The sequence below is a fragment of the Aythya fuligula genome, chromosome 4, assembly GCF_009819795.1.
Source record: "Aythya fuligula isolate bAytFul2 chromosome 4, bAytFul2.pri, whole genome shotgun sequence".
NCBI classification, from domain to species: Eukaryota; Metazoa; Chordata; class Aves; order Anseriformes; family Anatidae; genus Aythya; species Aythya fuligula.
Window position 1 is genome coordinate 165,854 of NC_045562.1, and position 13,919 is coordinate 179,772.

At 39.1% G+C, this 13,919-nt stretch overlaps 1 protein-coding gene across 6 annotated transcripts in view; it reads right to left on the bottom strand.

Annotated features, from left to right (window-relative positions):
- WDFY3 (WD repeat and FYVE domain containing 3) overlaps positions 1-13,919 on the bottom strand; it is a 187,212-nt gene that overhangs the window by 125,696 nt on the left and 47,597 nt on the right. For all 6 annotated transcript variants that reach the window (XM_032186509.1, XM_032186506.1, XM_032186508.1 and 3 more), the window contains exon 3: positions 5,109-5,319. In XM_032186509.1, the coding sequence (XP_032042400.1) occupies positions 5,109-5,288 (180 nt within the window). In that variant the 5' untranslated portion in view covers positions 5,289-5,319. The remainder of the gene's footprint in view (positions 1-5,108; positions 5,320-13,919) is intronic.

Below are 13,919 nucleotides of genomic sequence, written 5' to 3' on the forward strand. Positions count from 1 at the left end.
ATAGTTGTTGAGGTAATTCACTTCTCATGCAAGACAGCACACAAAAAGGAGTCTCTGCTCACCTGAGGTAGTCCTTTCACTAAAACGGTCTCAGTAAATGATGTTAGACATTAGCATGATGTTAGACATTAATTATTTAAAGAAACATGAAATGCAAATTCAGTTATCAACACTTGTATCATTGCTGAAAAAGAAGAGTAGCCTCCTGAGCACCTGAATAATCTTAATACTTCTCTGTCTGCTAATTTTTTTTCCCCTTTGTGGCTAATTGCATATCCTGCAAGAGGGTCACTGATAAGCCAGGATGTGTACTGGTTAACAATTGTTTTAAAATAAACTTTTTTTTATTAATACGTTATTCATACCTCTCAGAAAGGGAATGCAATCTACAACAGTAGATTAGGACTCAAACTGCTTCACCCTCTCCTCTTACTCTGAACCACCCAGTGTGCTACTTTTGCAATTGTGCTTCTGACACACTTGACAGAGGTCACTTAGTCTAAAGAACTCCAGGAACATACACAACATTAGAGCCTACAGGGATGCAAGGTAACTGCATCACTGAATTACTTTGGAACCACCAAATTACTGAAAAAAAGTAAAAATTGTAAGAATTTAGAAGATAGAATGACCTTTGTCTAAGTTTTACTTCTTACTCTCTTCCTTAGTGTCAGTTGCTCTGGCACATTATTGAGCAGACAAAAATATTTTTCCTGCCTACTTGCATTTCAAAGCCATGTTGAAACAGAGCCAGAAACACAAAAATAAACAGTCGCTTTCCTCACTGTAAAAATAGTTTTCACCAGAAACCAAAGTGTTTCTCACATAGGAAAATGCAATTGGCATTATCAATGAAAAAGGCCAATGGGAGCCCAGAGGCTAGAGGTGGGTGGCTGTTTCAGGCCAAGAAACCTACTGCTCACTGCAATTAAAGAGGAAGCAACGTTCCACATGGAGGCAATCCACAGAGCTCCTGTACCTTTCACAAGACTTGCTTGTATAAGCTATGAGAAGTGCAGAGGCTCCGAGGCATGCCTGTTCACCGCTATAACCTAGCTAAGACTAGCCAGACTGGAGCACACATTGGCCGCTATTAGTTTATCTTCCAAGCTCTCATACTCAGACCACAAAAACAGGTGCTTATAGGCCCACAACCTGTCCTAAGCTTCACAAGGTAGTCAACAGTTAACAGGAAATGCACAGAGCTCACAGTTGCACTGAAGCATCTGCATTGTGCATTGGTATAGTCTTCGATTAAAGGCAGTAAAAACACAGAATAGGATATGAAACGTTTTACCATTGAGTTATCTTTTTAACCACCAAAAGCATGGTTCTTCCAAGAAAAACTAAACAGCTTACCTTATTCATAGGCCACTTATTCTACATTAGAATACATAGCCTCTCCATTCTTCTGTTCACTTTTTTCATATATTGCAAAAGCTTTAGTAAGACACTGGCACCACAATGCATGACACTGCGAGCTGCTTCTGAGAACATTGTTCGCATGCGTGCAGACCTCCAAAAGGAGTCTTCTGAATACTCAAATAGAGGACAACAGAGGACAAGTATTTTCTGAATTATGTATTCATTTAGTTTTTCATTGTTTGGTGATTCAACATCTCACAAGCCTTCCTGAACAATGAGGAAACAAACCCTCTATGTACCCATTCATAAACAGAACTAGCAAGCATGTCTGAGACATGCTGTATCTATAAACAGAAGAGTGATCAAGCTCCTCTGGATTTACTGATTAATAATCCTCAAAATAATCAGAGAGAACTGTATTCTACACAAACCTTCAGCCTTCTCTGCCAAATAAATAAGTAGATAGATACACAGACAGACAGAGCAAGCTTAGATGGGAAGCAAAAAAAGCATTGAAAACTCCAGGACAATATGGATATTTAATTAGCTGCCTGCTGCTGGCCATTTGGATGCCTGTGGGAAGCACACGAACTTTGGTCACCCTAACACTCTACTACATTCAGTAAAAATCAGCATTGTAGACTTGGCTTAAGGTAGTAACACACGAAGTACTCCATCTCACTTAAACCTATTAGAAGAAATCATCTACTACGCAATCATCACTACTACGCAAAGTAACTGAGGGATTCAAACTCTAAATTCAAATCAACTTATTAACTGTTAACTTTAAACGTTTGCAGCTAAGCAATATCTTTGAAAAACAAGAATGTTTTATGAAAGCAATGTCTGGCAACATTTTACCATTTCCTTTCAACACAAGTGGGTCTCACAGGAATTTAAATCTCAGAATTTAGTGTGAATCAATACTTATCAGCTTTTCCACTAAACATGTTATTATCTAAGACTTGTGAGAGAAAGAAGTATTTCTCCCCTTCTGCTTCTTTTTCCCAATCCACTTCAGAGCTTGCCTTACTGTGTCTTGTGAGTAGCTAGACTAGCACGATCATTCCAACACAATTCATACCACAGACAGCTGACACTCCAGAAAACATCAGGCTATGTAAGCCAAGAAAGCCACCACAGATCTGGTGTGTAAATCTCAAAAGAAGAAAGTAGCATTAACCAGGAACCTAAACAGGAAACCTGGAAACTGTGGAAGTCAAAATACACAATGACATTGCAATTCCTCAGCCTCTTGAACACAAGACAACAACTAAGCATTTGTACAAAAGTCAAGGAAAAAACACCCAAATAATAGGGACAGATGAAATTTGACTGACCAAGAGAAGTATTTTTTGTTTGTGCTACACTAACTGTTCACAACTGGTAACGGTTATCAGTGACTATAAAGTAAGGGAATGATTGAGCACAAATATACGAGCTTCCATCATCATGCCAAACTAGGATTCAGAATTTATATTAGTTGGAAAATGAAGTGACAATGTCTGATGAGCTTATATTTGTGCCAAGAAGGACAGCTCCTAGAAGATCAGAGATTAAAAATAGAGTTTGAGGATGGTGTTTAAGTTAAAGCCAAGTTAAAGACAAAGTTAAAGGCTGAAGCCAAATGAGGAAACAAGAAGGAAGAGGGAGAGAGACAACCACAGCTAGGATCCAAAAGCAACATATTCCTACAGAGGAACACATCTTCAGCATGAAGTTCGCCTGAGGCAAGAAGGGAACAACAGGCTGTCAAGGATTTAGAGAACTAAGAGCCCATCAACAAAATTTGGTGATGTAGGCAGTGGAGGACAGGCACAGGTAATTTGGGGAAGGAAAAAGTATGAAAAAACAGGTGTAAAATGGGACCTGCGGATTAGCCAAAATGTCCTCCTACAGATCAGAACAGCAGAAGCCATCAAAGAAGTCTAAACAGCATCTGAAACTAGTTAGGCAAGAGCTGATTTTGAGTAGAAATAAGACTTGCAGGTAATGATTTCTTTTTTCTCCAAAATGTTTGATAACAAAGCTGAATGACCAACAGTGAGCAAGAACAAACAGTACAAAGACATAAGACAACTGTAATTAAGATTCAACAGGGTCAAGAAGAAGGACAAAGTATTTCAACAAACCCAGAAACCGGTATTAAGGGTAGAAAAAAAGTGTAGTAATACAGAACAAATTAAAAGCTAAACCTGTTTTTCATCTCAAGTCTAATCAACGTCTAGAGAAAGATTGCTCTGCAGTATTTGTGCTGGCTTGCTGCACTAGTTTCCCACAAACCCAGCTCTATCACACATTGTGATTTCGACAACTAAAGCACTACAGAAAATGCAACTAATTACTACTGGGGCAAGGAAAGAACACCACCTGCACCCGCAGATTACCATAGAGCACTGCAGTGCATACAGTGGGTATGCTCTTCAGAATTATCAGCCACCTGTAACCACCAGATGGAGAATTCCCAGTATAACAGCGTCCAAGTAGCATTCATGTTCTCAAGCCAAGAGAACTCCACCGTGCTAATTTGTAAAAAAAAAAAAAAAAAAAAAAAAAAAAAAAAAAAAAGGAAGCATGCACAACAGATTACTAGCAGAACCAGCAATAAAACCTTAGGGCAACAGAATAACATTTAGGGGATTTATTCACTGTAGTATGCTGCCTAGTAGTCTGGAAATCCTATTAGTACTATGCCTTAACTAGAATTGCTTTTTCTACACAACATGAAAGTGGTTCAGTGTGCTACACCACCAAAAGCCATACGTTCAACAGAACATAAACCTTGGAAAAGAAAGCTGAATTGGCTTCCCAGGCAAGTTTTTGCCTTTATCCATGATCCCAGTTCTTCACAGTAGCATATACAACCACAATGCCATCATTCAAGAGGAGCTTGAAAAGCAAGCGTTCAGGTCACAGCAGGGAAAAAAAAAAAAAAAAAAAGAAATCTACATTCATGCATTTACTGCTCTTTCAAGAGCCTAAAACCACCACTGAAGTTGTTATGCTCACTGAAGTGGCAGAACAAATGAGTGATATGTGTCAAGAGGATTTAGCTCCTCTTAATACCAATGCCAGCGGCCACAGCCCTGTCTCCAAACAAGTTCTCAGTGCCTGAGCACTAGGGGGTAGTGAAAAATGAATGTCAATGTTCATGCAGCTATTACTTCTCCCCTGAAAAAGGCCCTTGCTCAAGTAGAGCAAATCTGACTCCACATGTAGGGAAAAGGCTACAAGGACAATCAGAAGAGAGAATTTATCATGAGAGGAGATAAAAAATTGTTCGGCTTGCATAGACTTGCAAGAGTTATTTAGAGTCAAGCACAGTGTTGGCACAAAAACAAATGGGTATAAACTTGCTACAAGTAACTTCAGGATAGAAATCACAGTTAAAAGAGGAGAAAAGAGCACAGCAGCAGACAACTTCAGCCTGAAAAAGGTCACAAGGGGTACTCTGTTCTCCACAGCCAAGAGATGACTATCAAAACTGCAAGCTCTGCAGAAAAGCTCTCTGGCAGTCCACTTCCTACTGTGGATTTCATCTCAGAAAAGTGAAAATAAAAGGAAATATCCTTAGATGGGTTCATCCACTTGCACAACACTACATGAAGAAAGAGTGAAACAAGTTACAGGATGCCAACAGTACATGTAACTTCTACTATGCTAGAACTGAAGGTCTTGGGAATACAAAATAAGAGCAGTCATTTCCAATAAAGCAAACACCTCTCACAGGTTCTCTAGCTTACCCTGTTGAACACTGGCAACATCATGTACAGTTTTTCCTCCTGTTCTTTCTGGGTCATATGCCGTGGAGGATGACAAAGCTCTGTAAAGAGGCGGCGCAGATGCATTAACCCCAGCGCATTATCCTGGGGGCTACACTCCTCCTGCCGAGGCCGGCCCATGATCCTCTTCACCATATTCATTTTGATTGACTTGCAGAAAGTCCCTCGTATCCTGTTCAGAAATGAAAACAAACTCGCTTAGCACAGCAGATTCAGACACAGCTCCATCAAAACCTTTAAACACATAGCATCCCCTCAGTATGAAGTACCATGCTGCAGTTAACACCATTAGGTAATTCTATATGCTAGGAAATTGATTAGTGTGTGCCTGGAAGATTTCAAGCTGACAAATTCCAGCAGGAAAATGTCCAAGACTCTTCAGCATAAAGCACAATTGATTTCTCTTTAAACATGGCAAAATGCTTTGGTACAGTTTATTAGAATCACTTCTGTGATTCTTCGATGCTCATTCCACAACATTTATGGAAACATTATGTGGATATTGCAAAGTACTCAAAATAACTCTAAAAATTAGTTTCATTTCTATACTTGTAATAGAACGAAACATTCCAACACTCTTGGATATCAGTCATATCAATACAAACACATGCTTCATTTTTTGCCCTAGCTTCTGCACAGTAAATAGACACAGCTGTCATATGGAGCTATCATTGATCTCACACCTCAGCTATCTGGTCTGCAGGAAAACTCCTGTCTTCTTACTCCTGAAGCACAAGAAGCTTGTTTTGAAACATCACACTGATATAATGTAGCATCTGTATGTAGCCCTGTACCGTTCTTCAAAAGAACACAGACTGAGTCTTCGGAATGTGAGGCGGAAGATCGCAAACAAGGAACTCAGAAAAGAATTGAGAGGTTCAGAGCAGGTAAATGGACTGCACACTGCGGCAAAAGGGCCTATTGTTGCACTTAGATTCAAGGGAAGGAGTAAAGGAGAACAGGAAGAAAATTTCATGTCCATACATTAAATTAGGGAGACCAACAATGAAAGGCTCAATCCACAGCCTGTGGATTCGCATATTTGATTAATCATACATACAGCACCAGAGATCACAGTGCAAGGGCACGTACTGTATGAACTTTTAATCTCAAACGTGTCCCATGGGTGAAGTAGATGGATTAGTATCATCACACGTAACCATATAATCTTACCTCTCAACCCTGTTGACAGAGCTTCAGGATCAGAATCCCCAAAGACCCGCAGAGAGTCGCGGGGCCCTGGGAGGCCTGGCTTTACATAAGCAAAGATGCAGTCACTTGTGAATTATAATGTCCACCTCTCTATGGTTAAAGACCATCAGAAACTGAAGAAGGTCAGCAAGAGCTATAAAAATTATTCAAGGGTAGAAAATGCCGTATGGTGAGAAATGTCAAGAACTTGATCTACTGAAATTATTGAAAAGAGTTTACTTTGAAGGGTCAATTATGAAAAGGAGAAGTGATGACAGCAGAGGTACTGTGATTAGAGTAGTGGAGGGAAAAGACCAATTACTAAAGAAATATTAAACTCAGAGATCAAGTCATAGGAAGAGACAGCAGTTGGGAAAAAAAAAAAAAAAAACAGGAAAAAATACCAATTACAAACAAAGATAGTGCTTTTAATACTCAAGATAATTAATCACTGATAAGAAGTATTAACAAAAAGAAATAATTTACTTCCTTAAGCCCAGATGAAATACCCTTCTGCAATGTGTTCATAAAACAGCGTTTCACTCAAAGGAAAAACATAAAATAAACAAATCAAGGACTGACGATAAACATCTTACCATAACACAAAATACAGCTTAGGAAACACAAAAAAGAAGTTAAACTTCTCTAATATTCAAGCCAGCAACCAACAGCCCATGCTGGAAATATGCATTGACTTTTCCCATTTCAAGAGAAATGAGATGGAGCTGGCTGTCATCTTGTACTGTATTATCCCTAAGAAATAGTACAAGTAATATGCTTCAGGTCAGGAAGACTCATGCAATTAAAAATGAGGAAACCAAAACTTTTCCTAAACTCTTCAGTCAATGGATACATTATGCTGAAATTGGTGGTGCCTTAATCATTAGGCTGCCTAGTCAAAAGAAACTCGGGGAGCGGCTAATCCTGTGATGTTCGAACCCTTTGTTTGAAAGGGTGTTTGTGTTGAGTCCCTCAGAGACCAGCTCACATCCTTCTCCCCATCAGGTTCTGTCCCCCCAAAGCCGGACACCCTGGATGTAACAGCACAAACAGGAGGAGAGGATTTCGTTCTCAGGAACAGCAGCTCTCTACAGCCTCCCCTCTCCATCCTGATGCCTTCCAGCAAGCCCGCTGCTGTACAGCCATACTCTTCACTACACGGCCCCAACGAGTTCCCCAAATAGATGCTCTGCTTGCAAAGACCCATTGAGTTTGACAGTCTGGCTGTCAAAGTCTTTGACTTCCTTAACATGAGTAATAAGTTGAAGCTAATTTTGAAAGAGCAAACCAAAAAAGCAGAGGCTTCATCACTCAGCATCACATTGATGGGCAGATGGCTTAATCAGGAGGGTTTGAAACAGTTCAACCCACTATACAGACCTTTTGTCACTCCAGCTAAAAGACTATTGCACGTGCATAGCATCATGCTCTCTGTGGGCCAAAATAAGAAACCTGATCAGTAGATTTCTAATATGCACAGAAAAAACAACAATAAAAGTACTGTTCTTGTAAACCACCTGTTTTCTCACAGTGCTAGGAGAAAACTCTCCCATGAGGAGAAATCAAGTGTGCAGTAACACCCCAGCCTGAGAATACTTGAACAACCCGTCCAGTTTCTGCCATTGGCTGTGAGACAGCAGCATGTTTTCATACAAGCAAAGCAGGGCTGACACATCTGAGAAGCCCTTGTGTAGGCCCGTTCGTGATGTTCTTCACTTTTCTCTTGTAAATGTACATGGGAATCATACAAGATGAGCTCATGAGGGTCTCAAGAAGCTTCACTCGAGTTAATGCAAGAGATACCTTGTACCATTCAAAATAGTTTTTCAGTGTTTTCTACTGTTAGCAGAAACTGTTGGACAAGCAGTTGAATAGTAGGCTACATAAGTCATCAACAACTTCCAAAGCATGAAGACTGACACTGTAAGAAAACCAGTATACACAAACATGCAGGATCATGAACACAAGCCCGGGTATGATAATGTACAGGTACCACTATTAGAGCTATCAAAACATTTGTGAAGGAACAAAGTAGACAAACAGAAGCTGCATGAAACGCAGACTTATTTTCACAGTAGTTATTAGAGGTCCCAGCTATGCATCTAGTTCCAAAAGGGTGTTATTTAAATAAGCAGCTAGGTAATTATCTGCTTTGTTATTACAGTCACAAACATTTCTCCAAGCTTTACAGTGGTATTACATCAGTAGCTTAAAAGCATAACAGAAATCAACTGATTTCTTTATAGATTACTATGGGAGGCCCACATAAATTCACACAATCTATCTCAAGGAGGAGAAGCTGAAGGTAAGTCTTGGTGCCAACCATCACAGAAATCCATTATGATCTATCATTTCCATACCTATTATTTCCCTCCACACTCCACCTGCTACTTCTTTCCTCATTTTAAGATTGCCTACCAGCACAGTCGATATTAACGTTCTGAAGATGAATACATACACTGTTACATACACTATTAAAAATGACCTTTTTTGGCCTTTGAAAGAAACAGTGAAGAGGTGTTATAGGCTGGGTACACATTCTTTCAATAGGAACTGAATTGGAATAATAAATCTTCTTTGCATAAAAAAAAGCATTAGCAAGAGGGGAAATGAGAAACAGAACTACCTCCCCCTTCTCCGCCCCCCCCCCAAACCAAGTTAGGACACCACAAGGAAAATGATGCACAAGAAAACTGTGTTGCTGATAAGGGGGCCATCAACTCTCCCCAAGCAGCCTGGACTGGCATGCATTCATCTCAGGAATACTGCCTGAGGCCTGCTGAACAGGACTTGGCACAAAGCCAGCATGCCAACCCAGTAATAAACATGCTCATTCCTTCACTAAGCTTCTCTTGTTAATCAACTAGTCATGTGATTACAAGAGCAACTTTTTTATTGAGAAATCCTTCTAAAAGGAAAATACCCTCAAACCCCACTCCAGTTTTTTATACTGTAAAGTATTATTAAAAACTGTTCAGGCAAGGATTTGCAAGAACACACTATCATTTCAGGAATTGTTGTTTCTTTTTTTTTTTCCCCTTTTGTACCTAAGTATTTTAAAACGTATCTCCTGCAACATTATGTTATCATGAGAAAGCTGACATTTATGTAAAAAAGCATATTAGGTGCTGAATCCAACCTGAGGAAACACTGTTCTTTTTCTGCAGGTGAAAGAGATCATTTCAGTTCAGGGGTAGTGACCAAACTAGAGAATTCAATGCAGTTTTCTGTTCCCTGAAGAAAGCTCAGATTAGTATTTAAAGATAGAATTCCTTTGTTACCTGCAACATTAAAAACACTATTTTTATAGCCAGTCCAGCCTTTATGCCTTGACATCACTGAACACAAAAATTCTCAGCACTTCAACAGACACCATGTAGAACTTGATACAACTGGTCAGTAAAAAAGACAGATACTAAACACAGACTATCAATGCTCTTTCTAGGTCCATTTCCCACAAATTATTAATGATAATGATACATTATAGCAAATGCTGAGAGAATATATTTCCTGTGGTTTGTACCCTCTTGAAGGTTAATGTTTTATGTTCACTGAAAGAGAAGGGCAACAATTAAATAACAGTGATACTTCTGACCTACCCTGCAGGGATGGGGGAAAGCTGTCTCACTAAGAATAAAAATGCATGGTTTTTAGTCCGATGTTTTTTGCTTTCTTGTTTGTTCTAGCATTATTTTAAATTAAAATTAAATTTAGCTGTGTTTTTATACCTCATTTTGTTCTAATAAGAAAGTCAAGTACTCTTTTTTTTCTTTTTTCCTTTTTTTTTTTTTTTTCTCTCCTGAGTAGAGCAGAAGAAAAAAAGCATATTTTTTTCCTCCTCTTCCATGAGACACAAGTGTAAGCTTATGCCCAGGAAGACTACATTATCACTGTGTATTCTTGTTCTCAATTAATAAATACAAACACCAAATGAATTCCAGAAATTTAATAAACTATTTCCAAGCTACAAAACTTTTGTTCACCACCCCAAAACATAAATCCTCATTAAGCAAAGTATTAAATGCTACCGCAGCTGAAAACACTATGGTTCTGACTCCACACCACAGCTCTGATTGCCTCAGTTGTCTTTGCTGCTATTTCTCCACACAAACGTCAGGATCTGTAGTGCAGACCCACTACCCATTTCAACACTGTGACTTCAGAAACTTCTTCAACTTGGTTTGAATTGCAAGAGGGCTGGACCAGCATTACCTAACCTGAGAGATGAGTGAAGCACATGCAGAGGCAAGGGATGTAATGAAAACATGGGATGTTGATGGACATCTGGGGATGACTTTTGCTTAATAAAAGAGGAAGGGCATGCAAGGCCATCCTACACAGAGCAAGAAGAGAGCATGAACGAGCAAATAAGCATGTGTGCTTTCCTTCCCTAACAGGAGCACAATTGTAATGTGAGCCTAAAAAAAGGAACCTGGCTTGGGCTGGATGCTGATACGCTTACAGCTGACTTCCTACTCTCGGATCTGTAACCAGAATAGGCACAATTCTTAGTGCTGCTTCTTCTCCAACAAGCTTTTAACAAGACTTAGGATGCCTGTTTTTCTGCTCAGTAATGAATTAATAATCAGGCTGAAGGATTGCAAAAGCCCACTGAACAAACTGCTGCTAAGTTCATAAACAGGCTATTTAGACTAACAACACATCACTTAGCATGTCTTCCTTTGCACTGTTTACTCTACATCCTTTTCATCAAATGAAATACCGTTTTTCACTTCCTCCTGAACTACAACAACTGACTCCAAGAGAAACGGAACTTAATCAGCTATAGGGAACACTTGAATGGGTACAACTAACATTGGTTTAAAACTGGCTTTTGAAAAAGGTCAGGAACATAGCACAAGTAATTGTCACATTTCTGATGCCAAATGGCACATAATAAATAGTACATCAACAAGCAAAAAGAGGTACAGAAAAATCTCATCTTTAAGGCATTTTCGACACACACAGTCCCTCATCTCTTCACAAACCAAGACCAAAAAATACAGCTGAGCTCTAAGACTACCTGAAATTCTCATGTAACTACCAGGTCCTACACAGCTTCATTTGCAAATTTCAGAGTGAAACATCTAAGTAGTTTATCTGCATGTAACGCCACATTTGATCGCCATAATCAGTTAGGATTTGCTAGCCATGAAGAAAGCCTGAAATTCCATGCCACAAGCAGCTGCTTGTTCTAGGGCATTTCCTAAGGAGAAAATGGAAAAAAAAATTAAACCATTTATGTTTTTTTAATTATTATTATTATTAATAATAATAATAATAATAATAATAATAATAATAATAATAATAATAATAATAATAATAATAAAAAACACAATTGCCACTGCAGGGCAGAGGACCAAATGAAACTCTACACATCTAAGAGAAACCTGTCTGCTTTAGGAGGTGAGGAATGTTTTTTCCAAGAAAAAAAAAGTCATCAACACTAGTCATTGATTATAATAAAGATCAAAGTATGGACTCTGTACAGGTATTATCCTTACAGGAGAGACCAGTGTTAGCACGTTCAGTTGGCCCACTGACATCCAGGCTCAATGAAGCTTGCCCATGCTTGTGCAAAGACACTCCTGCAGCATTTTTTCCGCTCCTCTGATCTTAGGGTTACAGTACAGTCTCAGGAAGGAAAGCCAGCCCTGGCTTAGTTCAACCAAGTCTGAACTAGTGCCCTGTGCAGAAGTCCTCAGGCCCTTCCAGGAGAGCAAAGGACATTGTTTGATAGGGAAACTTAGTAACTGAAGCAACAGAAACCTATACAACACAAAAATACCAGCAAGCAGAGCAAGTGCAAGCTGGCAGGAGCACAGGCACAAAAGATAATGACAAAAATAGGAGATGTTTCTCTACTGCCACTTCTTTTATGGAACACTCATTTAATATTAAAATCATCCCAAATAAGGTAAAGTTTCAGGATAAAGAGTAAAAACTTATGTTTTCAGTAGTCTCATATGGGCAGATGATTAATACAGATAGCTTCTGGAAACTAGAATTTATCAGATTGGTGTTAGCAATTAGTGTTGATTCCCAGCCACACCAGCTTGATGGCAAGACAAAATAAAAACAATCTCGAATTATGCTACGAACCTCTAGAGGTACTGCTATTAACACCTACAGGTGAGAAACTCTGGAAAAGCAACTACTGAAACAACATTCTGGTTGTGAGTCTATACTCAGGGAACTGAAATATCTCAGAAACACTGGCATTTCAGCAAAGAAAAAAATCTGAACTGGAGGAATGAATAGATTGTTCAGTATCAGGACATGACACCTAAAGCATATAAAACAATTACTAAACTGCTTAAATTAACAATGCATACTATTAGTGCTTCCGTTAAGAAGATAACCAGTGGTGATAAACTTTAAGCTATGCAGTGTCAGGCAAAGTGTACTAAATATTATAATAATCAGTATATTATAATGATCAGTAACAACTGCTAAAAAAAAAAAACTAACACTGAATGCACTATTTGTTTTCTCAATATTTTTGGTGGGCAAGTTTTAATTAATGAGCTCTCTCCACATTCCATAGTAAAATGTCTTGAGCATCTTTGAACACTTGTTTCTTCTGTCTTGTTTTCCAAAGCAATGAATAAACTGATTAGCATTAATTGGATGAACAGAATGCCAGTTACAGTCTGTCAGGAATAGAGCAGAACTGAAATTTTACTTTGCCAACCTGAACCGCATGGCAATAACTCAGGTGTGTTGATCAGAAGATGAAATGCTGCTAAGAAGCCCTTGAGAAGGGGTGGCAGAGTGGGAGAACAGAACAGCAACAGTGAAAAAAAAAAAAAAAACATGAGGGCAAAATAACCTGGAATTTGAAGAGAAACCTGTGTGCTTGGTTAGCATCCAGACATCAACCAAGGCACAAATGAAAAATGTTTACTGCTAATGCAAGAGCCATGCTCCACAATGGGTGAAGTAGCAAAGCCTTCCCTGAAAAGTTATTCTACCAGAATCAACAAAGAGCCGTTATTAGGAACAGGGATGAATACTCTGGCCTACTTCACTTTGCAAGCAACAGAGGGAGATGGGGAAGGAAACCTGTGAACTGCGAGCAAAGGGCAGGCTGTTACAGCTAAGCAATGAGGCCATATTCTAAACGTGGTGGTCCCATACAGCCTGTTCAGTAATCACAACAGTGAATATAACCACAGGACGGATACATTTCACTAAATAGTCCACCAGATGTTTTAAGCAGAGGAGGCTATTACACAAAATGGGCAAATTCTGTTTTCTTTCCCCCCAAGAGCAACCTAAAGCATCAACTATCTCTAGGATCCTAACAGGATTTTACATTCCAAAAGAACATTTTTTTTTCTGCCTTTAGGAAATCTTCACATGAAGGAACACCAAGTGGAAGCTTGCTGTCTGTGAAAACTGCCTTGATAAAGCTGCCTGCATCTAATAACCTGGAAAAGAGATGCAATAAAGTCATCCTACTGGCATGTGAATGACTGGTGCAACACGATTCAACTCTCTACTACAATAGTCAGAAAAAGTGCATCAGAAAGAGCAAAGCATCAAGGAGGGGGAGACAAACCCTCAGCCCTCCCAAAA